Source organism: Symphalangus syndactylus, chromosome 20 (genome assembly GCF_028878055.3).
Source record: "Symphalangus syndactylus isolate Jambi chromosome 20, NHGRI_mSymSyn1-v2.1_pri, whole genome shotgun sequence".
In the NCBI taxonomy this organism is placed as follows: Eukaryota; Metazoa; Chordata; class Mammalia; order Primates; family Hylobatidae; genus Symphalangus; species Symphalangus syndactylus.
The window spans coordinates 67,507,849-67,534,878 of NC_072442.2; the positions used below are offsets into that span (position 1 = coordinate 67,507,849).

The 27,030-nt window shown below is 48.5% G+C and overlaps 1 protein-coding gene across 1 annotated transcript in view; it reads left to right on the forward strand.

The window, feature by feature from the left end:
• The first annotated feature begins 29 nt into the window (after positions 1-29).
• Positions 30-27,030, forward strand: part of PRPF8 (pre-mRNA processing factor 8) — a 35,869-nt gene continuing 8,868 nt past the window's right edge. Inside the window, exons 1-32 of the mRNA XM_055256343.2 lie at positions 30-115; positions 313-423; positions 1,193-1,361; positions 2,563-2,727; positions 2,817-3,035; positions 3,162-3,374; positions 3,810-3,935; positions 4,033-4,138; positions 5,373-5,563; positions 6,076-6,195; positions 6,280-6,469; positions 6,615-6,734; positions 6,844-6,978; positions 7,799-7,928; positions 8,319-8,515; positions 8,773-8,979; positions 9,114-9,277; positions 9,430-9,556; positions 9,657-9,849; positions 10,130-10,317; positions 10,788-11,026; positions 11,574-11,720; positions 11,899-12,109; positions 12,268-12,384; positions 24,213-24,460; positions 24,576-24,755; positions 24,961-25,096; positions 25,207-25,376; positions 25,542-25,671; positions 25,791-25,937; positions 26,209-26,369; positions 26,663-26,854. Coding sequence (XP_055112318.1) covers positions 324-423; positions 1,193-1,361; positions 2,563-2,727; positions 2,817-3,035; positions 3,162-3,374; positions 3,810-3,935; positions 4,033-4,138; positions 5,373-5,563; positions 6,076-6,195; positions 6,280-6,469; positions 6,615-6,734; positions 6,844-6,978; positions 7,799-7,928; positions 8,319-8,515; positions 8,773-8,979; positions 9,114-9,277; positions 9,430-9,556; positions 9,657-9,849; positions 10,130-10,317; positions 10,788-11,026; positions 11,574-11,720; positions 11,899-12,109; positions 12,268-12,384; positions 24,213-24,460; positions 24,576-24,755; positions 24,961-25,096; positions 25,207-25,376; positions 25,542-25,671; positions 25,791-25,937; positions 26,209-26,369; positions 26,663-26,854 — 5,138 coding nt within the window. The 5' untranslated portion in view covers positions 30-115; positions 313-323. The remainder of the gene's footprint in view (positions 116-312; positions 424-1,192; positions 1,362-2,562; positions 2,728-2,816; positions 3,036-3,161; positions 3,375-3,809; positions 3,936-4,032; positions 4,139-5,372; positions 5,564-6,075; positions 6,196-6,279; positions 6,470-6,614; positions 6,735-6,843; positions 6,979-7,798; positions 7,929-8,318; positions 8,516-8,772; positions 8,980-9,113; positions 9,278-9,429; positions 9,557-9,656; positions 9,850-10,129; positions 10,318-10,787; positions 11,027-11,573; positions 11,721-11,898; positions 12,110-12,267; positions 12,385-24,212; positions 24,461-24,575; positions 24,756-24,960; positions 25,097-25,206; positions 25,377-25,541; positions 25,672-25,790; positions 25,938-26,208; positions 26,370-26,662; positions 26,855-27,030) is intronic.

Here is a 27,030-nt window from a genome sequence, read left to right on the forward strand (position 1 = left end):
GGATCAACTGCTGAACTCGGGTTGCGCACTTCCCGGCGCTGGGAACGCGGAGCGGACGCAGACTGGGCGCCATTGCGCTACGGGACAAGCGGCCTCCAGTGTGAGGGGCTGTGGGGTGCGTGGCAGGCGTTTAAGGCCGGGCTGCGGGAGGCGTGGTCGGGTCGGGCCGAGTGACCGAAGGGGTTAGGCCGGGCGGGGCTGGATGCACTGCGTGGCGGGACTGCAGGCCGGGGTCCCCGGACGCCTTTCTGCTGCGCTTCTTGTGGGCGCGGGCCTGTGGTTAGTGAATTTTTCTGTCCCGCCGCTCCCCAGATTCTCCGGATATGGCCGGAGTATTTCCTTATCGAGGGCCGGGTAACCCGGTGCCTGGCCCTCTAGCCCCGCTACCGGACTACATGTCAGAGGAGAAGCTGCAGGAGAAAGGTGAGGCGAGGGTGTGGAGCGGCGCGCGGGCCGGAGGCGGGGCGGGTGTGCGCGCGCGCAGGCGGGTGGGGACCCTCCCCGCTTGGGCAACTCCTGAGGTGTCAGCTCCCTTGTTATCCCCATTTAACTTTTCATCAAGTCGTTTTAAGGCCGTATTATTTGCAAGCGCTGATGCAGCGGGGGTACAGTAGTAATGGAGACAAAATTCCTGTCTTTACGGGGTTTAAATTACAGCGGGAGAGATAGTAACAAAACCTTGAGGCTCTGTAATAAAAATGTCAGGCCGGGCGCCGTGGCTCACACTTGTAATCCCAGCACTTTGGGAGGCCGAGGCGGGCGGATCACCTGAGGTCAGGAGTTCGAGACCAGCCTGGCCAACATAGTGAAACCTCGTCTGTGCGAAAAATACAAAAATGAGTTGTGTGGTGGCGCGTGTCTATAATCCCAGCTACTGGGGAGGCTGAGGCAGGAGAATGGCTTGAACCCGGGAGGCGGAGGTTGCAGTGAGCCGACATCGCACCATTGCACTCCAGCCTGGGAGACAGAGCGAAACGACGTCTCAAAAAAAAAAAAAAAAAAAAGTCAGATAGTGATAAATGTGATGGAGGGAAAAATAGAGTAAAATGGTAAGGGAATTGGCAAGGGGTGCTTCTTCCTGCTGGTTGCCTGCTCCTCCCTCACACTCACTGACAGGAGCTTACCTTAGGGCAAGAGGTGAAAAGGATTAGGCTGAGGATGTGCAGACCTTTAAACTGAGGTGCCTTTGCAGCTCGAAAATGGCAGCAATTGCAGGCCAAGCGCTATGCAGAAAAGCGGAAGTTTGGGTTTGTGGATGCCCAGAAGGAAGACATGCCCCCAGAACATGTCAGGAAGATCATTCGAGACCATGGAGACATGACCAACAGGAAGTTCCGCCATGACAAAAGGGTTTACCTGGGGTAAGGAACATCCTGAAATAATTTCATTTGGAATTTGGCCCTTTTCCCTTCTCCCTGTCCCACAGTCTTGGATTGGTGCTTTGACAGCTCATTTTGGTGGATATAAGAGAAAGAAGAAAACCGGTAGGAGTCTCTGATAATTTCTACATCTTCCACTTATGCGGTCTGTTTCCCCTCTCTTCCCTATCTGGGACTGGTGCTTTAATTTGTCCTGTTGATGGTATTATAAAATGTCCCTGGCCAGGCGCGGTGGCTCACACCTGTAATCCCAGCACTTTGGGAGGTCGAGGTGGGCGGATCACAAGGTCAGGAGATCAAGACCATCCTGGCTAACACGGTGAAACCCCGTCTCTACTAAAAAATACAAAAAATTAGCCGGGTGTGGTGGCGGGCGCCTGTAGTCCCAGCTACTCGGGAGGCTGAGGCAGGAGATCATGCCACTGCACTCTGGCCTGGGCAAAAGTACGAGACTCCGTCTCAAAAAAAAAATAAAAATAAAAATAAGATGTCCCTATGGTTGAGCTGGTTGAAGCCCAGAGTGGGATACTGGGCATAGTGCAGCCTGTCACTCCTCAGGGACCTGAATTCTGTGGTTGGGGTATTTAATTTCAGAGGTTTCCCTACTCCTGTTTTTTCTGTGGCTCTAAACTGGGCGAGTACAGGTACAGATGTCTTAGCAGATTCCTGTTCTATTTGGACACAAAAATGTCTACCATGTAATGAACTGGAAGTTTTGGCTATTTCAAAAAATACTTTGAAAACTGTGCTGGCTGCCGGGGATATAGTAGCGAGCAGAGGGTAACAATCTCCGCCTTTCTGCAGTGTGCAGTCGAGTGGCCTGACAGACATGAGACAAGTGCTGATAGTGAAGTACGGTGAATACTTTATTACGATTTATGAGAAGATGCGGAGGGAATAGGATGTGAGACAGCCGCAAAGCTGTCTCCAGAGGGATAGCCATTGATTTAGAGGAGCTGATACCAGCACTGTGGGATTATGACGTTGAAGAAGAGTGGCGCAAGGCGAAGTTGGAGAGGGAGAGGCAGGGTTTCTGGTTAGGAAGGGCCTGTGGGCTAAGTTTGGGAGTTTGGATTGTAAGGTAGGATTTACTGTGGAACATGAACATGTGGCTTCTCTGCATGGGACAGGTAGCAGAACACCTTGTCATTTCTAATAGCCTTCTCTTTTTCTAATGTGCCAGTGCCCTAAAGTACATGCCCCACGCAGTCCTCAAACTCCTGGAGAACATGCCTATGCCTTGGGAGCAGATTCGGGATGTGCCTGTGCTGTACCACATCACTGGAGCCATTTCCTTCGTCAATGAGATTCCCTGGGTCATTGAACCTGTCTACATCTCCCAGTGGGGGTGAGAAAGGCTGAAATATGGTGGGTGGGTGGTGGTGGTGGTTGGGAGGCAGTGGGTAGAAATGGTTCTGTGACGTTCTTGCCTTCCAGGTCAATGTGGATTATGATGCGCCGAGAAAAAAGAGATAGGAGGCATTTCAAGAGGATGCGTTTTCCCCCTTTTGATGACGAGGAGCCGCCCTTGGACTATGCTGACAACATCCTAGATGTTGAGCCACTGGAGGCCATTCAGCTAGAGCTGGACCCTGAGGAGGACGCCCCTGTGTTGGACTGGTTCTATGACCACCAGCCGTTGAGGGACAGCAGGAAGTGAGTGGTAGATGGAGATACTCCTCCTGGGAGGAGTTCTGGAAACGCAGGAGTCCTGGGAGATCAGTAGGTGGTATGGGTTTGTTTAGCTGCTTACTTGAGGTGGGCCTTTCATTTTTTACCTAGGTATGTAAATGGCTCCACGTACCAACGCTGGCAGTTCACGCTACCTATGATGTCAACTCTCTACCGCCTGGCTAATCAGCTCCTGACAGACTTGGTGGATGACAACTACTTCTACCTGTTTGATTTGAAGGCCTTCTTTACGTCCAAGGCACTCAATATGGCCATTCCTGGAGGCCCCAAATTTGAACCTCTTGTTCGAGACATCAACCTACAGTGAGTTGGAGAGATGAGGGATTTTAGACATTTTGAGTTGAATAAAATGTAATCTTGATTCTTAAAGTCCTGATATAACTTCCAAATTAGTCTTTTTGTGCCAGGTGCAGTGGCTCATGCTGTAATCTGAGCACGTTGGGAAGCTGAGGCAGGAGGATTGCTTGAGCCCAGAAGTTTGAGACCAACCTGGGCAAAATGGCAAAACCCTATCTTTACCAAAAAATTTAGCTGGGTGTGGTGACACTCGCAGCTTCCTGTAGTCTCAGTTACTTGGGAAGCTGAGCTGTGGGAGGATTGTTTGAGCCCAGGAGGTCACAGCTGCAGTGAACAATGATCATGTCGTTGGATTCCAGCTTGGGTGATAGAGTGAGACCCTGTCTCAAAAAAAAAAAAAAAAAAAAAAAAAATCTGCTTATTCTTGATGTTGTACCCTAGGGATGAAGACTGGAATGAATTCAACGATATTAACAAGATTATCATCCGGCAGCCTATCCGCACTGAATACAAGATTGCTTTTCCTTACTTGTACAACAATCTTCCACACCATGTCCACCTCACCTGGTAAGAGACCTGGAACACAACATTTGGAAAGGAGAAGGCTGCTGTTTAGGTTGGGCCAGGGCCGGAGAACTTTGGCTGACTCTTCCTTTCATTTTAGGTACCATACTCCCAATGTTGTATTCATCAAAACTGAGGATCCTGATTTGCCAGCTTTCTACTTTGACCCTTTGATCAACCCAATCTCCCATAGGCACTCGGTCAAGGTGAGGAAGGGAAGGGACACTTTCCCTCAGCTCTTCCAGGAGAAATACCTGAGGCTGGCTGACGTTACTAAACACTCAGGTGGAGGGAGACGTATTTTCCGTCTTGCTAAGTGTTCCCCTTGAGCTATAAGCGAATATGAGAATTCAGCATTTGCCTTAAAACATGTCATTGGTATAATCCTGGTTTCCGTGACTCTCTTTCTGGACTTTATGGTTCTCTTCTTGGGTGCTCTAGATAATCTGTCCTGGTCTGTCTCTATTGTGTTTGTTTGTTTTAGTCTTTATATTGAGATGTAGTTAACATACCATACAAGTTACCCATTTAAAGTGTGTAATTTGATGGTTTTTAGCTTATTCTCAGAGTTGTCCCAACTGTCACGACATGCAATTTGAGAATATTTTTATTTTTTTTATTTTTTATTTTTTGAGATGGAGTCTTGCCCAGGCTGGAGTGTAGTGGCATGATCTCGGCTCACTGCAAGCTCCGCCTCCCGGGTTCACGCCATTCTCCTGCCTCAGCCTCCCACGTAGCTGGGACTACAGGCGCCCGCCATCACGCCCGGCTAATTTTTTGTATTTTTAGTAGAGACGGGGTTTCACCATGTTAGCCAGGATGGTCTCGATCTCCTGACCTCGTGATCCGCCCGCTTCGGCCTGCCAAAGTGCTGGGATTACAGGCTTGAGCCACCGCGCCTGGCCGAGAATATTTTTATTACTTGAGAAAGAAACTCTTAGCAGTTACTGGCCATTTCTCCCCAACTTCTTTACGCAACCACCAATCTACTTTCTGTCTATAGATTTGACTATTCTACACATTTCATATAATAGAATGAAATAGAATCGTACACTATGTAGTCTTCAGTGACTGGCTTCTTAAGCTTACCATAATGTTTCTGATGCTCATCTGTGTTCCGTTGTGTCCAGGCCCAGTGTTTGGAGCTTGGGTGGGAGATGATTGCAATGTTGACCTCCTGTGATGTTGGGGCTCCGTTGGGAGGCTTTCTGGTGGTGGCCAGTTGAGGTGTGAGAAGTGACTCTTGCTTTCCTGGTGGCCCTGTCTTGTTCTTTGCTGTCTTTGGTTTCCTTTGCGCTGGCACTTCAGGGCTGCTTTTGTCAGACAGCCCAGTTTCCATGGCAGATACAGGCTTTGTGCTTGGCCCCAGAGAATTTCCCTCCTCTTAAGTCTGTGCCTAGTTCATCAGGAGCTAAACCCTTAGAGGGATTCCTTTTTCAGAGTCAGGAACCATTGCCGGATGATGATGAGGAATTTGAGCTCCCGGAGTTTGTGGAGCCCTTCCTGAAGGACACACCCCTCTATACAGACAATACAGCCAATGGCATTGCCCTGCTCTGGGCCCCGCGGCCCTTCAACCTACGCTCTGGTCGCACCCGTCGGGCCCTGGACATACCCCTTGTCAAGAACTGGTAAGGTTTTCCCTGTGGCAGGGGGAATGATAGTGGATGTATAGGAGAAAAGACTCCAACTAGGTGGGCATGTAGCCTTTTTTTTTTTTTTTTTTTTTTGAGACGGAGTCTTGCTCTGTTGCCCAGGCTGGAGTGCAGTGGCGCAATCTCGGCTCACTGCAAGCTCCGCCTCCTGGGTTCACGCCATTCTCCTGCCTCAGCCTCTCCGAGTAGCTGGGACTACAGGCGCCCGCCACCACGCCCGGCTAATTTTTTTGTATTTTTTTTTTAGTAGAGACAGGGTTTCACCGTGGTCTCGATCTCCTGACCTCGTGATCCGCCTGCCTCGGCCTCCCAAAGTGCTGGGATTACAAGCGTGAGCCACCGCGCCCAGCCAGCCTTTTTTTTTTTAATTCTTTTTTTTTTTTTTTTTTTTTTTTTCCATAAAAATGGTAGACAACCCAAGGCTTGCAGCCTTTAGCAGAGTGGCTGGAAGAAGAGATGGCCAAACTCTGGTGGGCTTATTTTTGTAGGTATCGGGAGCATTGTCCTGCCGGGCAGCCTGTGAAAGTGAGGGTCTCCTACCAGAAGCTGCTTAAGTACTATGTGCTGAATGCCCTGAAGCATCGGCCCCCTAAGGCTCAAAAGAAGAGGTAAGGTGCCCCAGGGCCCCTGCGCAGACTTCTGTTCCAGAGATATCAGTAGGCTGACTCTTACTCTCCATGTTCCCACCTCAGGTATCTGTTCCGCTCCTTCAAAGCCACCAAATTCTTTCAGTCCACAAAGCTGGACTGGGTGGAGGTTGGGCTCCAGGTTTGCCGCCAGGGCTACAACATGCTCAACCTTCTCATTCACCGCAAAAACCTCAACTACCTGCACCTGGACTACAACTTCAACCTCAAGCCTGTGAAAACGCTCACCACCAAGGTGCCTGCATTGGACCCTAGGGGCCTCCTGGGCTTCAGGGACGGACAGCTGTTTTGCTCTGGCTACTGATGAAGGCATACATCCAGTTGGGTCCATTGCTCATTCATGTTCTTTCTGTTTTTTGCGTCTTGTCCGTCTTCTCCAGGAAAGAAAGAAATCTCGTTTTGGGAATGCTTTCCACCTGTGTCGGGAAGTTCTGCGTTTGACTAAGCTGGTGGTGGATAGTCACGTGCAGTATCGGCTGGGCAATGTGGATGCCTTCCAGGTGAGGTTAGGTATTCCCAACCCCTGCCTGGGTGAGGAGGCTGGAGGAAGCCTGTGCTGGCCGTGGAGCTGGTTTAAGCTCCAGGTCTGATGGGGCAATTGTATTGCAGCTGGCAGATGGATTGCAGTATATATTTGCCCATGTTGGGCAGTTGACGGGCATGTATCGATACAAATACAAGCTGATGCGACAGATTCGCATGTGCAAGGACCTGAAGCATCTCATCTATTATCGTTTCAACACGGTGAGACCCTGACTTTACTGACTTTCTTTTTTTTGAGACAGAGTCTTACTCTTGTCTCTCAGGCGGGAGTGCAATGGCACGATCTCGGCTCACTGCAACCTCTGCCTCCTGAGTTCAAGCAATTCTCCTGCCTCAGCCTCCCGAGTAGCTGGGATTACAGGTGTCCACCACCACGCTTGGCTATTTTTTTTTTTTTTTTTGAGACTGAGTCTTGCTCTGTTGCCCCAGCTGGAGTGCAGTGGCACAATCTTGGCTCACCACAGCCTCCACCTCCCGGGTTGAAGTGATTCTCCTGCTTCAGCCTCCCAAGTAGCTGAGACTACAGGCGCGCACCACCATGCCTGGCTAGTTTTTGAATTTTTAGTAGAGACGGGGTTTCACTGTATTGGCCAGGCTGGTCTTGAACTCCTGACCTCAGGTGATCCACACTCCTCGGCCTCCCAAAGTACTGGGATTACCAGTGTGAGCCACTGTGCCCAGCCTCACTGGACTTAACTTTCTCAGATCTTTTTTCATTTATACATTTAGACAGGGCTCTTTCCAGGGACCTATTTGGAGAGCAGCTATGAGCGTGTCCTTACTGCTCCTTTAAATTCACATGGGCAATCTTAGTTCCTGGTTTTTGCCTTAAGGTTTCTCATTTACCCTTTTGTTTTAGATGTTGAGGTCCCAGAGTTTTTTTTTCTTTTTACCCCTCTACTGCCATGTATATGTTCCTCTATGTGTATATTATACATATATGCCCCATCTCTGCCCAGGTTTTTATTGTTGTTAAAATGCATTGCTAACTTGTGTTCTTAACTTCTGCTTGGGATCATAGGGCCCTGTAGGGAAGGGTCCTGGCTGTGGCTTCTGGGCTGCCGGTTGGCGGGTCTGGCTGTTTTTCATGCGTGGCATTACCCCTTTGTTGGAACGATGGCTGGGCAACCTCCTGGCCCGGCAGTTTGAAGGTGAGTGGTTTTCTCTGTATCCAGCTCCTCCTGTTATTGCTTCAAAGGTACCTGCCCGTTTGGGTCTGTTCCCTGCTCTTGTATGAGCACTCTTCCTACTAGATTGCCTTTAGGTCCAGTTCTCAAATGAGTCTGACCTAGTATTCTATTTCTTGGGCTTCCTTCTGGGGCCTTGAGAGGCAGTCATGCATTTGCAGGAGTGGAAATTCTTCAGAAGCATAGTTGTGAATGTTTAAGGTAGCTGGTCTTTTTGCGTATGCTGGGCACAGGGACGCTTTGTTAATACCTAATTTTATTAATAACCATAATGAGTGAGGAGCATGAAGGTAGAGACCCTTACTGAAAGCAAGGAATCTTCCTTGTAATCCCCTTGGGACGCTCTACTTCCAGGTCGACACTCAAAGGGGGTGGCAAAGACAGTAACAAAGCAACGAGTGGAGTCACATTTTGACCTTGAGCTGCGGGCAGCTGTGATGCATGATATTCTGGACATGATGCCTGAGGGGATCAAACAGAACAAGGCCCGGACAATCCTGCAGCACCTCAGTGAAGCCTGGCGCTGCTGGAAAGCCAACATTCCTTGGAAGGTGGGTGTCTCTTTATTTCCTCGGAGGTGTAAACATCCGTCTTTAGGTTAGGATTACCACTTCGGGAATCATTAGGGGGCTATCTGGCTCCCATCTCTTTTCTTTTCCCTTTGAGAGAGGGGGCTCACCATGTTGCTTAGGCTGGCCTCAAGCTCCTGAGCTCAAGCGATCCTCCTTAGCCTGAGTAGCCGGGACTACAGGTGTGCGCCACAGTACCTGGCTTGATCCTGGCTTGATTGTGCTTTTTGGACTTTTAGGTCCCTGGGCTGCCGACGCCCATAGAGAATATGATCCTTCGATATGTGAAGGCCAAGGCTGACTGGTGGACCAACACTGCCCACTACAACCGAGAACGGATCCGCCGAGGGGCCACTGTGGACAAGACTGTTTGTAAAAAGAATCTGGGCCGCCTCACCCGGCTCTATCTGAAGGCAGAACAGGAGCGGCAGCACAACTACCTGAAGGTTGGGCAGAGTAGGCTGGGCTGGGTGTGAGTGGTGGGGGAGTGGGCAGGAGGGAGGACTGTAGAGTTGTGACTGAACCTTGTTTTGGGGGGATCAGGCTGTAGCAGGAGGCTAATTTCATGTCCACCTTGCAGGACGGGCCTTACATCACAGCGGAGGAAGCAGTGGCAGTATATACCACCACAGTGCATTGGTTGGAAAGCCGCAGGTTCTCACCCATCCCATTCCCCCCACTCTCCTATAAGCATGACACCAAGTTGCTCATCTTGGCATTGGAGCGGCTCAAGGAAGCTTATAGGTGAGTAGTAGGGTAGATAGGTTCCTGCTGGGAAGGTGACAGCAGGGAATGGCATCATCCTCAGAGTCCAAAGAAAGAAGGTGTAGCCCCAGTCTTTTCTGGTTTTACTTCCTCCTAGTTTTCCCATTCACCCTTCCCATTGCTTTTATCAGTGTGAAGTCTCGATTGAACCAGTCTCAGAGGGAGGAGCTAGGTCTGATCGAGCAGGCCTATGATAACCCCCACGAGGCGCTGTCTCGCATCAAGCGTCACCTCCTCACACAGAGAGCCTTCAAAGAGGTGAGTGAGGCCTCCCAAGTTTTCTTTTTGGTGCTACCAAAGGTAGCAGTTGCCTCAGGTGATTGGTGGATTGGTGTGAACCAGCCTCCTTGTCCCACAGGTGGGCATTGAGTTCATGGATCTCTATAGTCACCTCGTTCCAGTATATGACGTTGAGCCCCTGGAGAAAATAACTGATGCCTACCTGGACCAGTACCTGTGGTATGAAGCCGACAAGCGCCGCCTGTTCCCACCCTGGATTAAGCCTGCTGACACAGAACCACCTCCGCTGCTTGTTTACAAGTGGTGTCAAGGTAGAACTTTCCTGAGATTGCCCTGTGAGGAACGGGGGAGGAATTTAGTTCTACGTTGAAATTCTCATCTGGGCAGCATGATTGGTTTACTCTCTTGATGCGTGGTAATAAAGGGAAGTAGTGTTCATGTTAAACTGAGGACAAGCTCATAGTTAAAGCAATCCAGATGAATACATGGACTCTTAGTGGGATTGGTTATGGAAGGTAATGATAGTTACTGTGGGGCTAGTCTTGAAAGAGGATTTCTAACCTGCTGGAGACCTGCCTTGCTACTCCTCAGGCATCAATAACCTGCAGGACGTGTGGGAGACAAGTGAAGGCGAGTGCAATGTCATGCTAGAATCCCGCTTTGAGAAGATGTATGAGAAGATCGACTTGACCCTGCTCAATAGGCTGCTGCGCCTCATCGTGGACCACAACATAGCCGACTACATGACAGCCAAGAACAATGTCGTCATCAACTATAAGGTGTGTCTCAGGCACAGTAGCACGGAATTGTGTGTGGAGTGGTTGTCTGGCTCACTGACTCAGAATTTGCTGAGGAGGAGGCTGGGTGCAGTGGCTCACGCCTGTAATCCCAGCACTTTGGGAGGCTGAGGCGGGCGGATCACGAGGTCAGGAGTTGGAGACCAGTCTGGCCAACATGGTGAAACCCCGTCTCTACTTAAAAAAATACAAAAATTAGTTGGGTGTGGTGGTGGGTGCCTGTAATCCCAGCTACTCGGGAGGCTGAGGCAGGAGAATCACTTGAACCCCGGAAGTGGAGGTTGCAGTGAGCTGAGATTGCGCCACTGCACTCCAGCCTGGGTGACTGAGCAGAACTCTGCCTCAGGGTGGGGAAAAAATAGAATTTGCTGTGGGGAGAACAAAAGAGGTTGACCCTGGAGAATCCTGGGACATGGCTCAAGTTGTTAAGAGTTGTAGTTCTTTCTTTCTAGGACATGAACCATACAAATTCATATGGGATCATCAGAGGCCTGCAGTTTGCCTCATTCATCGTGCAGTATTATGGCCTGGTGATGGATTTGCTTGTATTGGGATTGCACCGGGCCAGTGAGATGGCTGGGCCCCCTCAGATGCCAAATGACTTTCTCAGTTTCCAGGACATAGCCACTGAGGCTGCCCACCCCATCCGTCTCTTCTGCAGATATATTGATCGCATTCATATTTTTTTCAGGTGAGGGCTTGCCTGGATTCCTAGCCTTGCAGGGTACTGAGGCATATGCCTCTGAAATCAGCTATTGTATCTGAGTTGACTTAACTGCTGTTGGGGCCTTAAAATGGAATGAAGCGGCTGGGCACGGTGGCTCACGCCTGTAATCCCAGCACTTTGGGAGGCCGGGGCGGGCGGATCACGAGGTCAGGAGATCGAGACCATCCTGGCTAACACGGTGAAACCCCGTCTCTACTAAAAATACAAAAAATTAGCCGGGCGTGGTGGTGGGCGCCTGTAATCCCAGCTACTCGGGAGGCTGAGGCTGGAGAAGGGCGTGAACCTGGGAGGCGGAGCTTGCAGTGAGCCGAGATTGCGCCACCGCACTCCAGCCTGGGCAACAGAGCGAGACTCCGTCTCAAAAAAAAATTAAAATTAAATAAAATGTAATGAAGCCTGGGGAGGGTGGGGGTAGGATGGGGTGGGGTCTTCATCTGTGGAGCTGGAGGACTCGTGGGTGTCCCAAATCTCAGTGTATTGGGGCCTCAGCAATGTACCTGGTCTGGTGTAGGTTCACAGCAGATGAGGCTCGGGACCTGATTCAACGTTACTTGACAGAGCACCCTGACCCCAACAATGAAAACATCGTTGGCTATAATAACAAGAAGTGCTGGCCCCGAGATGCCCGCATGCGCCTCATGAAACATGATGTTAACTTGTGAGTCTAGGTTGGGGCTGTGTGAGCTGGAAGGACATAGGCTAAGGGCCCAGAGCGGGCATACCTGAGGCTGTGTCCTGGGTGGGAGAGGCGTGGCTGTGTCAGGATATCATCAGTTGGCCTTTGAAGGGAAGTTCCTTCCAAGAAACTGATGTGACCATATGTTCTCTGTGGGCAGAGGCCGGGCAGTATTCTGGGACATCAAGAACCGCTTGCCACGGTCAGTGACTACAGTTCAGTGGGAGAACAGCTTCGTGTCTGTGTACAGTAAGGACAACCCCAACCTGCTGTTCAACATGTGTGGCTTCGAGTGCCGCATCCTGCCTAAGTGCCGCACCAGCTATGAGGAGTTCACCCACAAGGACGGGGTCTGGAACCTGCAGAATGAGGTACAGCCTGGGAGGGGCTGAGAGTGACATGAGCGCGCCTGTACTTCCTGGGTCAGTCACCGGAGCCTTGTTGGGTTGAAAGGCTGAGTGGTGGGCACAGTTGGCTCTTGCTTCTGTGGGAGTTCCTCAGACAAGTTCACCTTGACTTTGTGGTTTAGGTTACTAAGGAGCGCACAGCTCAGTGTTTCCTGCGTGTGGATGATGAGTCAATGCAGCGCTTCCACAACCGTGTGCGTCAAATTCTCATGGCCTCTGGCTCCACCACCTTCACCAAGGTACAAGGCCATCATCCCCAGCTTCCCTCTTGTCCTCTGCTCATTTCACATCCCTTTCACTTCTTCCCCTGCTGGCTTCTTCCTTCTCCTCTTTGCTTAGTGTGCCAGTTTCCATGCTCTGTGCAATAGCGGCTTATAGTATGTCAGGTCGCTTCATAGTTATTTTCTGAGCATTCCTTGTAGAAATTCTGTAGTCTCCTTCTTGTGGAGTTGTGATGATTCTAAATTAAGGCAGGAGTAAAAGTTGGATTTATTATTTTGAACAGAAAAGCATTATTTTTGCATTTTCTCAGGGGCTTATCTAAGTCATGTTAACCAGTGGCATAGAGAACCTGTGAAAAAGCAGCACTCATAAGGCATCTCAGGGTTCATTTCTCCTTCACTTACCTTCAGAGGCCCAGCTGAAGGCAACTGGAATTGAGAAAGAAAAATCTGAGGAATTTTCAGCTACATAAGTTTTCACAAAATTTAAAAAGTTACCTTGGCCGGGCACAGTGGCTCATGCCTGTAATCCCAGCACTTTGGGAGGCCGAGGCTGGTGGATCACCTGAGGTCAAGAGTTTGAGACTAGCCTGGCCAATGTGGTTCTGAAACCTCGTCTCTGCTAAAAATACAAAAATTAGCCGGGCCTGGTGGCAGGCGCCTGTAATCCCAGCTACTTGGGAGGCTGAGGCAGAATTGCTTGAACCTGGGAGGCGGAGGTTGCTGTGAGTCGAGATCGTACCATTGCACTCTAGCCTGGGCGACAGAGCAAAAACTCTGTCTCAAAAAAAAAAAAAAAAAAAAAGTTACCTTCCTCTGGTTTCCATTAGAGTAACTCTTAGCTATAACATTTTTCTTGCATTCCGACCTTCATATCTCCAAATGTGTGGCATTTGCATGAGCAGAATGTTTTCTGTTTTTTAGTTAAGTCTGTTAAGGATACGTTCTATTGTGTTTTAGAACTGTTGCATTACGGTTGAGTTTCCTTTATCCGAAATTCTTGGGACGAGAAATGTTTTGGATTTCAGATTTTCTTTTTTAATATTTTCATTATTTTTATTAGAGACAGGGTCTCACTGTCACTTAGGCTGGAGTGCAGTGGCACTATCATAGCTCACTGCAGCTCAAGTGATCCTCACACCTCAGCCACCTGAGTATCTGGGACCACAGGTGCATATGCCACCATGCCTGGCTAATTTTTAATTTTTTTTTCTTTTTTTTTTTTTTTGAGGCGGAGTCTTGCTCTGTTGCCCAGGCTGGAGTGCAGTGGCGCAATTTCGGCTCACTGCAAGCTCCACCACCCAGGTTCACGCCATTCTCCTGCCTCAGCCTCCCGAGTAGCTGGGACTACAGGCGCCCACCACCACGCCCTGCTAATTTTTTGTATTTTTAGTAGAGACGGGGTTTCACCATGTTAGCCAGGATGGTCTTGAACTCCTGACCTTGTGATCCGCCTGTCTCAGCCTCCCAAAGTGCTGGGATTACAGGCGTGAGCCACCGCGCCTGGCCTAATTTTTAAATTTTTTGTAAAGCTGGGATCTCACTCTCTTGTCCAGGCTGGTCTCAGACTCTCTGGGTTCAAGCAGTCCTCCTGCCTTAGCCTCTCATAGTGCTGGATTATAGGTGTGAGCCACCGTGCCCTGCCTTGAAATATTTTCATTATACTTATAGGTTCAGGATACCCAATCCAAAATTTGAAATGCCCCAATGAGCATTTCCTTTGAGCATCATGTTGGTGCTCAGAACGTTGGGACTCAAGAAAGTTTCAGCTTTTTTTTTTTTTTTTTGAGACGGAGTCTCACTCTGTTGCCCAGGCTGGAGTGCAGTGGCGCAATCTCGGCTCACTGCAAGCTCCACCTCCCGGGTTCACGCCATTCTCCTGCCTCAGCCTCTCCAAGTAGCTGGGACTACAGGCGCCTGCCACTACGCCCGGCTAATTTTTTGTATTTTTAGTAGAGACGGGGTTTCACCGTGGTCTCGATCTCCTGACCTCGTGATCCGCCCGCCTCGGCCTCCCAAAGTGCTGGGATTACAAGTGTGAGCCACCGCGCCCGGCCAAGTTTCAGCTTTTTGAGCATTTTGGGTTTTAGATTAACCTGTATCTGGGAATCTGAGAGCACTAGAGTTAGTGATTGCTCTAGCCCAGTCTGGAAGTGGAAGAGGAAAGGATTCCTGAAAGAAGTAGCATGTGATGAGGCAGGTGAGGGAGAGCATTCCTTTAGGCAGAAGTGTGGCGATGTAACTAGCTTGGTGTACATGGGACCATGGAAAGTTCAAGGTTTGCTGGAGTAAATTATGGAATTGGGAATGTTAAGAGATGAGGCTGGATAAATAGTGGAGAGCCATATCATGGACATGGAGGGCATCACACACCTTAGGAAGAATTATGTAAGGGTCTTAAGCACAGAGTGACTTTGTTAGATTTGTTTTTCTTCTTTTTTTTTTTTTTTTTTTTTTTTTTAACTTCCCACACTACAGATGTAGACTTTGTCAAATTTCTGTGTTAGATGATTCACTCTTGCAGCTGTGAGAAGGATGTACCTGAAAGGATAGGTCGGGAGACCAGGTTTGGGGACCACTGAAGAAGTCCAGATAAAAACGATGAGAGCAGGCCGGGTGTGGGGGCTCACGCCTGTAATCTCAGCACGTTGGGAGGCCCAGGCAGGTGGATCACCTGAGGTCAGGAGTTTGAGACCAGCCTGACCAACATGGGGAAACCCCATCTCTACTTAAAATATGAAAATTAGTCGGGCGTGGTGGCGCACACCTGTAATCCCAGCTACACAGGTGGCTGAGGCAGGAGAATCGCTTGAACCCAGGAGGCAGAGGTTGCAGTGAGCCGAGATTCCACCAATGCACTCCAGTCTGGCAGCAGGGTGAGACTCTGTCTCCAAAAAAATACATAAATCAGTAAAAATGATGAGAGCACTGAAAGTAGAGGTAGGAAGAGGGGAACAGATTTGATAAGAAGTTAGCCGATAAAATCAGCAGAACTTTGTGGTCCTGGGATGCTCAAAGAAAAGTCAAAAATGATGTGCAGGCCGGGTGCGGTGGCTCACGCCTGTAATCCCAGCACTTTGGGAGGCCAAGGCGGGTGGATCACAAGGTCAGGAGATCGAGACCATCCTGGCTAACATGGTGAAACCCCGTCTCTACTAAATATACAAAAAATTAGCTGGGCGTAGTGGCGGGCGCCTATATTCCCAGCTACCCGGGAGGCTGAGGCAGGAGAATGGCGTGGACCCAGGGGGTGGAGCTTGCAGTGAGCCGAGATCACGTCACTGCACTCCAGCCTTGGGCAACAGAGCGAGACTCCGTCTCAAAAAAAAAAAAAAGATGTGCAGATTTTGGCGTGGGTGACTAGGTGGATGTTAGTGCCACCAACTGGAAGACTACATGAACAAGAGCAGGTTTAGGACGGAAGATAAAGAAATCTAGTTTAGGATATATAAAGTTTGAAATTCCTGAGAACATTCAGGTGGAGATTTCCCCAGGTATTTATTTATACCATATTTCTTCAGTTCCAAGATACATATTTAAGTACATATATACACATGCGTAGATTCCCGATTCCTTCTGCTCCCTTAGTGGTGCCTCTGTAATTGATGATCTGTTAGATTCGATTTAAAAAGTATGAGTGTGACATTCAAGGAAGAGAAATGAAACTAGAAAGGTAAGAGCAGTCAGGGATAACTTAGAGGTTCTTAGGTGAGTGCCAATCTGAAGAAGCATGGAGAACAGGTCTGGATTAAAGATGTAGATTTAGGAGCCTGTCCACAAAAGGTCAAGAGCTCAAGAATGAGTGACATCACCCAGGGACAATGTAGAGTGAGAAGAGGAGAGGGACGAATTTGGAACTGTGGGGAATACCAAGATTAAGTGTGGCCAGAACCTGTGGGAGAGTGCTGGGTCTTGGAACCAAGGCTTTCAGGAACACGTGTCCAGAATTGGGGTGGATGCTTAGCGGTGTCAGTTGCCTAAGAGCATTTCGGTTAGATAAGGACTGAAAAGTATCCATTGGATTTGGCAGTTAGGACGTCATTGGTGACCTTAGCAGGAGCTGTTACAGAAATAGTAGGGGTGGAAGCCAGATGGCAGTGAGTGAGGCTTCATGGGAAGTAAGTGAGTGGAGACAGGAAGGACAATCTGTTTGCCAGTTGAAGAGAAGGAAGGACATCAGATGCCACCTAGAGGGAGCTGTAAGTCAGTGCAGGTGTTTTTGAATGACAGTGACTCGAGTATATTTTAATTAAGGAGCCCAGTAGCAGTTCAGTGTACAATAGAAAAGTGTGGAATTGGCCGGACGCAGTGGCTCACGCCTGTAATCCCAGCACTTTGGGATGCCAAGGTGGGCAAATCACCAAGTCAGGAGTTCGAGACCAGCCTGGCCAACATGGTGAAAGCCCGTCTCTACTAAAAATAAAAAAATTAGCCAGGCGCGGTGGCGGGTGTCTGTAATCTCAGCTACTCGGGAGGCTGAGGCAGGAGAATTGCTTGAACCCGGGAGGTGGAGGTTGCAGTGAGCCGAGATCGTGCCACTTCACTCCAGCCTCGGTGACAGAGCAAGACTCCATCTCAAAGAAAAGAAAAGTAGGTAATTGATGAGCAGAGGTGCAGAGGGTCTCACTAGGGATAGAATAAAGAGCAAGCAGAGGAAAAATCCTTTGACCCTAACAGGAAAGAGGTCTGGAAAGATGTGGATATAGATGAGGTTAGTGGGAAGCTATAACAGGATTTTGAGATTTTCAGCTTTGCTTGGGCTGGAGTTAGGGGAAAGAGTTGTATGTAGTGAATTTGATGGTATTAGGGTATGATGATGATTGCTGAAGAAAGTGAGAGGGATTGGAAGGTGTGTTGAGAGCTCAGGTGGGTTTTGGGAAGACAACTCTGAGCATTTATTTTTCCCAGAATCACCCAGCTACTCAGTGACAGGGATGGAGAAGGTGGATAGATTACACTGGTGATTAAGGAATTGAGCTCTGTTAGAAGACAGTTGTGGAGTGGTAAGGGATTGGATGCAAGGGAATCAAGAGTGCTGGACCCAGCCGGGCGCGGTGGTTCATACCTGTAATCCCAGCACTTTGGGAGGCCGAGGCGGGTGGATCACGAGTTCAGGAGATCGAGACCATCCTGGCTAACACGGTGAAACCCCATCTCTACTAAAAATACAAAAAATTAGCCAGGCGTGGTGGCGGACGCCTGTGGTCCCAGCTACTCGGGAGGCTGAGGCTGGAGAATGGCAGGAACCTGGGAGGCAGAGCTTGCAGTGAACCGAGATTGCAACACTGCATTCCAGCCTGGGTGACAGAGCGAGATTCTGTCTCAAAAAAAAAAAAAGAATGCTGGACCCCATTGAGATCCTGGAAGAGGGGAGAGAAGAGAGAGCAGAAGAGGCCATTGGCCTGGGAAAGAATTGTAGGCATCAGGGAACTGGATATAAGAAGTTAGAGGCTGAGGAGTGGAGGAGTGTCTGAGAGGGTTAGGATGCAGTTGACTCTACTGGTTAGAAGCACAGGCTCTGGAGTCAGATGGGGTTCACATCATACCTTTGTCATATTACTAGTTGGGATCTTGGGAAAATTGCCCATGCTGGGCCTCAATTCCCTCATCTGTAAAATAGGGATACTGATATGATCTAGCTCAGATGGCTTTTGTGAGAATTAAATGAAACGGGGTATTTAGTAAGCCATATTACTTGATAAATTGCTTGATAAAGCTGGGCACGGTGGCTTATGCCTGCAATCCCAGCACTTTTGGAAGCCGAGGTGGGAGGACTACTTGAGCCCAGGAATTCGAGACCAACTTAGGCAACATAGCAAGATCCTGTTTATATTTAAAAATAAATAAATAGGCCGGGTGCGGTGGCTCATGCCTGTAATCACAGCACTTTGGGAGGCCGAGGTAGGTGGATCACGAGGTCAGGAGTTCAAGACCAGCCTGGCCAATATGGTGAAATCCCATCTCTACTAAAAATACAAAAATTAACCAGGCGTGGTGGTGCATGTCTGTAGTCCCAGCTACTCTGGAGGCTGAAGCAGGAGAATCACTTGAGCCCCGGAGGTGGAGGTTGCAGTGAGCTGAGATTGCGCCACTGCACTCCAGCCTGGGTGACAAAGTGAGACTCCATCTCAAAAAAAAAACAAAAAAAAGCTGTGTCATGGGCAAGTTCTATAACTTGTTTTTTTATGAAGACATAAGAGGTATAATATATTTAAATTTCTTAACCATGTTACCTAGTACATGTAGACCTGAGTAAATATTATTTTCCTTCCTGCCTCCCCTTATCTCCCAGGAATTTCTGCTATTTAGTAAAGGAACACTGGGCTCCTCAGGAATTTATGCTTCCTCCCCTTCAGGGATAGAGCACTGTTAACTACGACAGAAATACTGTGTTCCGTTACACACATCAGCCATTCCAAGTGCAGTCAGAGAATTTACTAAACCTAATGGGAATTGTCCACTTGCCTTTACCCCAATATCTAGCTCATCGTGGCCCCTGGCTCTCGTTTTTTTTTTTTTTTTTTTTTTTTGAGACGGAGTCTAGCTCTGTTGCCCAGGCTGGAGTGCAGTGGCACAATTTCAGCTCACTGCAACCTCCGCCTCCCGGGTTTAAGTAATTCTCCTGCCTCAGCCTCCTCAGTAGCTGGGATTACAGGTGCCTGACACCATGCCCGGCTAATTTTTGTACTCCTGACCCCATGATCCGCCTGCCTCGGCCTCGCAAAGTGCTATGATTACAGGCATAAGCCACCACACCCAGCCCCCCTCCTTTCTGTAGATCTGCCTGGTTGTCCCATCCTGTGGACATGCGAGATGCTCAGTCTAGCTTTCATAGTAGGGTTTGAGCTGTTATCTCACCTGCAGTCTTTTCTCCTTGCTCGTCTGAATACTATTTGCTCAAGGCAGGTTACTATCGTAACTCCAGCCAACGCACTCTTTCACCTCAATCATTGTTCAGAAGACATTTTTTGCCTTAAAGTCTTGACTATATCATTTGGTATTTTGTGGTTTGCTATCTTGTCTTATTGAGCTTTTCAAAGAAACAGCTTTGGTTTCATTAATTTTTATGGTTTTTCTCTTTTTTGTTGCGTTGATTTTTTTTTTCTTTTTGAGATGGGGTCTCTGTGACCCAGGTTGGTGTGCAGTGTCGAAATCTCAGCTCACTGTAACCTCTGCCTCCCAGGCTCAGGAGACCCTGCCACCTTAGCCTCCCAAGTAGCTGGGACCACAGGCACATGCCACCATGCCTGGCTGATTTTTCTTTGTAGTTTGGATACAGACAGTTTCGCCATGTTGCCCAGGCTGGTCTTGAATTCCTGAGCTCAGGTAATCCACCCCCTGGGCTCCCAAAGTGCTGGGACTGTAGGTGTGAGCCACCACACCTGGCCTTGTTGCATTGATTTCTTCTCTTATCATAGCCATCCCTTTGCTAGTTTGTTAAGGTAAAAGGTTAGATTATCAATTTTAGACCTTTCTCTTTTTTTTTTTTTTTTTTTTTTTTTTTTTTTTTTTTTTTTTGAGACGGAGTCTCGCCCTGTCACTCAGGTTGAAGTACAGTGGCGCGATCTCTGCTCACTGCAAGCTCCATCTCCCGGGTTCATGCCATTCTTCTGCCTCAGCTCCCGAGTAGCTGGGACTACAGGTGCCCGCCACCACACCCGGCTAATTTTTTTTTTTTTTGTATTTTTACTAGAGACACGGTTTCACCGTGTTTGCCAGGATGGTCTCGATCTCCTGATCACCTCCTGATCCGTTCACCTTGGCCTCCCAAAGTGTTGGGATTACAGGTGTGAGCCGCCGTGCCGGCCTAGACCTTTTTCTTTTTCTTTTTCTTTTTTTTTTTTTTTTTTGAGATGGAGTCTCACTCTCTCGCCCAGGCTGGAGTGCAGTGGCGCAATCTCGGCGCACTGCAACCTCCGCCCTCTGAGTTCAAGCGATTCTCCTGCCTCAGCCTCCTGAGTAGCTAGGATTACAGGTGCCTGCCACTGCACCCGACTAATTTTTTTTTGTATTTTTAGTAGAGACAGGGTTTCACCATCTTGGCCAGGCTGATCTTGAACTCTTGACCTCGTGATCCACCTGCCTCGGCCTCCCAAAGTGCTGGGATTACAGGCATGAGCCACCGTGCCCGGCTGACCTTTCTCTTTTTTTTTTTTTTTTTTTTTTTGAGACAGAGTCTTGCTCTGTCGCCCAGGCTGGAGTACAGTGGCGCGATCTCGGCTCACTGCAACCTCTGCCTCCTGGGTTCATGTCATTCTCCTGCCTCAGCCTCCTGAGTAGCTGGGAGTACAGGCACCCGCCACCACGCCCAGCTAAATTTTGTATTTGTAGTAGAAACGGGGTTTCACCGTGTTAGCCGAGATGGTCTCGATCTCCTGACCTCGTGATCCACCCGCCTCAGCCTCCCAGAGTGCTGGGATTACAGGTGTGAGCCACCATGCCTGGCCAACCTTTCTCTTTTTCTAATAGAATTATTCACTTCTGTAAATTTTCCTGTCAGCATTGCTTTAGCTGCATTCCTCCCCTTTTTTTTTTTTTTTTTTGAGGTGGAGTCTCACATTGTCACCCTGGCTAGAGTGCAGTGGCAGGATCTTGGCTCACTGCAACCTCCACCTACCCTGTTCAAGCGATTCTCCTGCCTCAGCCTCCCAAGTAGCTGGGATTACAGGTGTCTGCCACCACACCCAGCTAATTTTTTTTTGTATTTTTAGTAGAGACAGGGTTTCACCATGTTGGCCAGGCTGGTCTTGAACTCCTGACCTCGTGATTTACCCGCCTTGGCTTCCCAAAGTGCTGGGATTACAGATATGAGCCATCGTGCCCGGCCCCATTCCTCACATTTTAATATGTTGTGTTTTCATTTTTATTTAGTTAAAAGTATATTCTAATTTCCCTTATGAGTTCATATTCCACCTTAGGTTGTTTCAAACTATGCTGTTTACATATTTGGGGGTTTCCCTTATTAGTTTCTACTTTGATTCCATTATGATTAGGAAAGATGTTCTATGTGATCTTAGTTTTAAAAAATGTATCAAGATTTTTTTTAAAATAATTAATTTAGAGGTGGGGTCTCACTCTTGCCTAGGTTGGACTCAAACTCCTGGGTGCAGGTGATCCTCCTGCCTCAGCCTTCCAAAGAGTTGGGATTACGGGCATGAGCTACTGCACCTGGCTGAGGCTGACTTTTTTTTTTTTTTTTTGAGACGGAGTCTCGCTCTTTCACCCAGGCTGGAGTGCAGTGGCGCGATCTCGGCTCACTGCAGGTTCCGCCCCCCGGGGTTCACGCCATTCTCCTGCCTCAGCCTCCCGCGTAGCTGGGACTACAGGCGCCTGCCACCTCGCCTGGCTAATTTTTTTGTATTTTTAGTAGAGACGGGGTTTCACCGTGTTAGCCAGGATGGTCTCAATCTCCTGACCTTGTGATCTGCCCGCCTCGGCCTCCCAAAGTGCTGGGATTACAGGCGTGAGCCACCGCGCCCGGCCAAGGCTGACTTTTTGATGTCCTAGCATACAGTCTATCTTGGTGCCCGTCCCATGTGTGCTGGAAAATATCTGTTAATCTGTATTCTGCTGTTGTTAGGTTGAGTGTTTTACAAACATCAGGGCCAGTCAATTGGTTACATTGCTCAAGTCTTCTATATCCTTAGTGATATTTTTTGTATACTTCTATCGATTACTGAGGAGTATTAGAACTCTCCAGTAATCCCAGCAGTTTGGGAGGCTGAGGCTAGTGGATTGCTTGAGCACAAGAGTTTGAGACCAGCCTGGGCAACGTAGCGAAACCCCATTTCTACAAAAAAATACAAAAATTAGCTGGATGTGGTGGTACATGCCTGTAGTCCCAGCTACTTGGAAGGCTGAGGTGGGAGAGTTTCTTGAGCCTGGGAGGTGGAGGCTGCAATGAGTGGAGAGAGATGGTGCCATTGCCCTCCAGCCTGGGCAACAGAGCAAGACCCTGTCTTGCTTGAGAGAAAGCTCCAGCTATAGCTGTGAGTTTATTGTCTTTCAGGTCCATCATTTTTGAAATTCTGTTACTAGTTACATAATGTATTTAGGATCATTAGGTCTTCTGAACAAGTTGACTACTTTATCGTATCAAATATCCCTCTGTATTCCTGATAGCATTCCATGGTCTGAAGTCTTTGTCTTACATCAGTAGTGCCACTCCAGGTTTGTTTTGTGTTTGCATGGGTGTATTTTTCCATCTTTTTACTGTTAATCTGTGTCTTTGTAACTAAAGTTTATTTCCTATAGACAGCATATGGTTGGATCTTTTTTTTTGTTTGTTGAGATGGAGTCTCTCCCTTTGTTGCCCAGGCTGGAGTGCAGTGGCATGATCTTGGCTCAGTGCAACCTCTGCCTCCCGAGTTCAAGCAATTCTCCTACCTCAGCCTCCCAAGAAACTGAGACTACAGGCGCACGCCACCACGCCCAGCTAATTTTTGTATTTTTAGTAGAGACGGGGTCTCACCATGCTGTCCAGGCTGGTTTCAAACTCCTGACCCCAAGGCCCGCCTCAGCCTCCCAAAGTGCTTAGGATTACAGGTGTGAGCCACCATGCCCGGCCTTTTTATTTAAATCCAGTTTGACAATGTTTGCCTTACAAATGGTCTAAATACCTCAATTAAGGTTAATGTAACTATCACTGTGGCAGTGTAGCTCAGTTTAAATCTACCGTCTTATTATTTTTTAAAATTATTTTTTCTGCTTTTCTCTTGTCCTGCTTTCTGAATTTAGTTGTTTTGTGACTTTATCTCCACTTTCACTTATTTGGCTACGTGGTTTTTTTCTAATTGTTTGCTCTAAGGTTTACAGTATACATCCCTCACTTACTGTGATCTGTTGTGACCATTAGTCTACTACGGATCACTTCACGTATAGTACAAGAACCTTAGAATAATACACTTGAAGTTCCGCTCCCACTCTTAGTAGTAGTTTTGTCATAACATTTTAATTGTACATGTAATATAAGTGCTATAATACTTTGTTACTCTTTTTGCTTTGAACAGCCTTTATCTTTTGTAGAAATTGCAAAATGAGAAAAAATATTTTTTGCATTTTACCCACACACTTACTGTTCCTGGTGTTCTTCACTAGTTTGTATAGCTCCATCTGGTGTGCTTTTTCTTTTTCTTTTTTTTTTTTTTTTTTTTTTTTTTTGAGACAGAGTCTCACTCTGTCTCCCAGGCTGGAGTGCAGTGGTGCGATCTCAGCTCACTGCATCCTCTGCCTCCTGGGTTCAATTTTTGTATTTTTAGTAGAGACGGTTTCATGTTGGCCAGGCTGGTCTTGAACTCCTGACCTCAGGTGATCCACCCACCTCGGCCTCCCAAAGTGCTGGGATGACAGGTGTGAGCCACCACGCCTGGCCCAGGGGAACCATTTTCTTTTTTTTTTTTTTTTTTTTTTTTTCCTGAGATGGAGTCTCACTCTGTTGCCAGGCTGGAGTACAGTGGCAAGATCTCAGCTCACTGCAGCCTCCACCTCCCGAGTTCAAGCGATTATCCTGCCTCAGCCTCCTGAGTAGCTGGGATTACAGGCATCTGCCACCACACCTGGCTAATTCTTGTATTTTTAGTAGAAACAGAGTTTTGCCATGTTGGCCAGGCTGGTCTCCAACTCCTGGGCTCAAGCAGTCCTCCCACCTTGGCCTCCCAAAGTGCTGGGATTATAGGCATGAGCCACCGTGCCCAGCCTCATTGTGGTTTTGCTATTTCCCTAGTGACTAATGATGTTGAATTCAAATCTTTCTTGACTAGTAGGGATAAAACTAACTGGATCAAGTAGTCTCCACCCTCCCCGCCCCTGGCTCATCTGTAATTTACTTTTTTTTCTACTATCTTTAGATTGTGAATAAGTGGAATACAGCTCTCATTGGCCTTATGACATACTTTCGGGAGGCTGTGGTGAACACCCAAGAGCTCTTGGACTTACTGGTAAAGTGTGAGAACAAGATCCAGACACGTATCAAGATTGGACTCAACTCCAAGATGCCAAGTCGGTTCCCCCCGGTTGTGTTCTACACCCCTAAGGAGCTGGGTGGACTCGGCATGCTCTCAATGGGCCATGTGCTCATCCCCCAGTCCGACCTCAGGTACAGCCCGGTTAAACGTATTTCTAAATCCTATTGCTCAGGCCCTAAAGGAAGTGGGTATTTCTTTAGTTTTAGGCTTTATCTTTTCTCTAATCTCGGTTGTACCCCCAAACAGGTGGTCCAAACAGACAGATGTAGGTATCACACACTTTCGTTCAGGAATGAGCCATGAAGAAGACCAGCTCATTCCCAACTTGTACCGCTACATACAGCCATGGGAGAGCGAGTTCATTGATTCTCAGCGGGTCTGGGCTGAGTACGCACTCAAGAGGCAAGAGGCCATTGCTCAGAACAGGTGGGCACCTAGGAGGGCATGCCAACCCTGGGGCAGGGGCAGGTGGTGGCCTTTGAACTGTGTGGAGTTCAGGGTCAGAGCATGCCATAGTTGTATGGAGGTGAGAAGGCTGGTTCTACTGACCCTAATTATTTTTGGCCAGGAAGGAGTGCTGAGCTCCTCATGTGAGATCGCGTTTTGACTTGAATCTTTCTTTTTTTGGAAGACGCCTGACTTTAGAAGACCTAGAAGATTCATGGGATCGTGGCATTCCTCGAATCAATACCCTCTTCCAGAAGGACCGGCACACACTGGCTTATGATAAGGGCTGGCGTGTCAGAACTGACTTTAAGCAGTATCAGGTATGTAGAGGGGGAGGAGATTTTCCCTGAGTCAGGACAATCCATGGCTATCCCAGAAACTTGGGGCAGTAGGCACCCAGAAGCTTGACCGTGCCTGCCTTGCCATCTAGGTTTTGAAGCAGAATCCGTTCTGGTGGACACACCAGCGGCATGATGGGAAGCTCTGGAACCTGAACAACTACCGTACAGACATGATCCAGGCCCTGGGTGGTGTGGAAGGCATTCTGGAACACACACTCTTCAAGGGCACTTACTTCCCTACCTGGGAGGGGCTTTTCTGGTGAGGATTCTCCCCTCTTAGAGGGACCTATCACAACCCTTTGAGCTCATCTCTTGTGCGCCTCTGTGATTTCCTGTGGTGTTTCCCAGACATTCACATCCAGAAGGTCAGCAGTGTGCTGGAAGATGGCAGGATATCACCTCACCTGCTTCTCTTGCTCCCCAGGGAGAAGGCCAGTGGCTTTGAGGAATCTATGAAGTGGAAGAAGCTAACTAATGCTCAGCGATCAGGACTGAACCAGATTCCCAATCGTAGATTCACCCTCTGGTGGTCCCCGACCATCAATCGAGCCAATGTGAGTGTGATTGACACTGGAGATGGGAAGCTAAAAACAGTTGCTTCTTCTTGCCTTGGTTATGTCATGAGCGCCCGAGTCTCTTGATCTCTAATGTCACATTGTCATTTTCCTGGCAGGTATATGTAGGCTTTCAGGTGCAGCTAGACCTGACGGGTATCTTCATGCATGGCAAGATCCCCACGCTGAAGATCTCTCTCATCCAGATCTTCCGAGCTCACTTGTGGCAGAAGATCCATGAGAGCATTGTTATGGACTTATGTCAGGTGGGCTGGAATCGAGGAGAGAGGGTGCTGTAAAGAGTCAGCTCACGTGGGCAGGAATCGAGGGGAGAAGGTGCTGTACAGAGTCAGCTCAGGTGGAATCGCGGGGAGAGGGTGCTGTACAGAGTCAGCTAAGCTTGCTCTTTTGCACATGGGAAATCCACCCTGGAAGCTCTGACGATGAGACCCCTGTTGCCTCATTATCTTATTGTACAAACTCTGATTTTAATTGGGTTTCCTTAACAAGTCTTAATCTCTCCATCTTTTCCTTCAGGTGTTTGACCAGGAACTCGATGCACTGGAAATTGAGACAGTACAAAAGGAGACAATCCATCCCCGAAAGTCATATAAGATGAACTCTTCCTGTGCAGATATCCTGCTCTTTGCCTCCTATAAGTGGAATGTCTCCCGGCCCTCATTGCTGGCTGACTCCAAGTAAGTGCCTCAGGACCCAGCCCTAGGCAGCCAGGACACTTTCGTTTTCCTGTTCTTCTAGCCCTACAACTTTAGGAATTGTCCCTGTCTGCCTTTGTTTCAAACTTGGAGCCAGTGCTACCCCTGGAGCCTATCAACACCCTTAGTCAGATCTGCTGATTCCCTGAGGTCTTGCTGATCTGCAACAAGTTGGTGGAGTGGGTGGGATGGTTTTGGGATTTAAGTGGTTCTGGTTCTGGGGACATTGGTTATGCCCATGGTTTCCTAGAAGCTTGAACCCTCTTCATCCTCAGGGATGTGATGGACAGCACCACTACCCAGAAATACTGGATTGACATCCAGTTGCGCTGGGGGGACTATGATTCCCACGACATTGAGCGCTATGCCCGGGCCAAGTTCCTGGACTACACCACGGACAACATGAGTATCTACCCTTCACCCACAGGTGTACTCATCGCCATTGACCTGGCCTATAACTTGCACAGGTGAGTTGAGGCTCAGGACCGTGTATTTTCAGGCCAGGCGCAGTGGCTCACACCTGTAATCCCAGCACTTTGGGAGGCCGAGGTGAGCAGATTGCCTGAGCTCAGGAGTTTGAGACCAGTTTGGGCAACATGGTGAAACCCTAGCTCTACTAAAATACAAAAAATTAGCTGGGCGT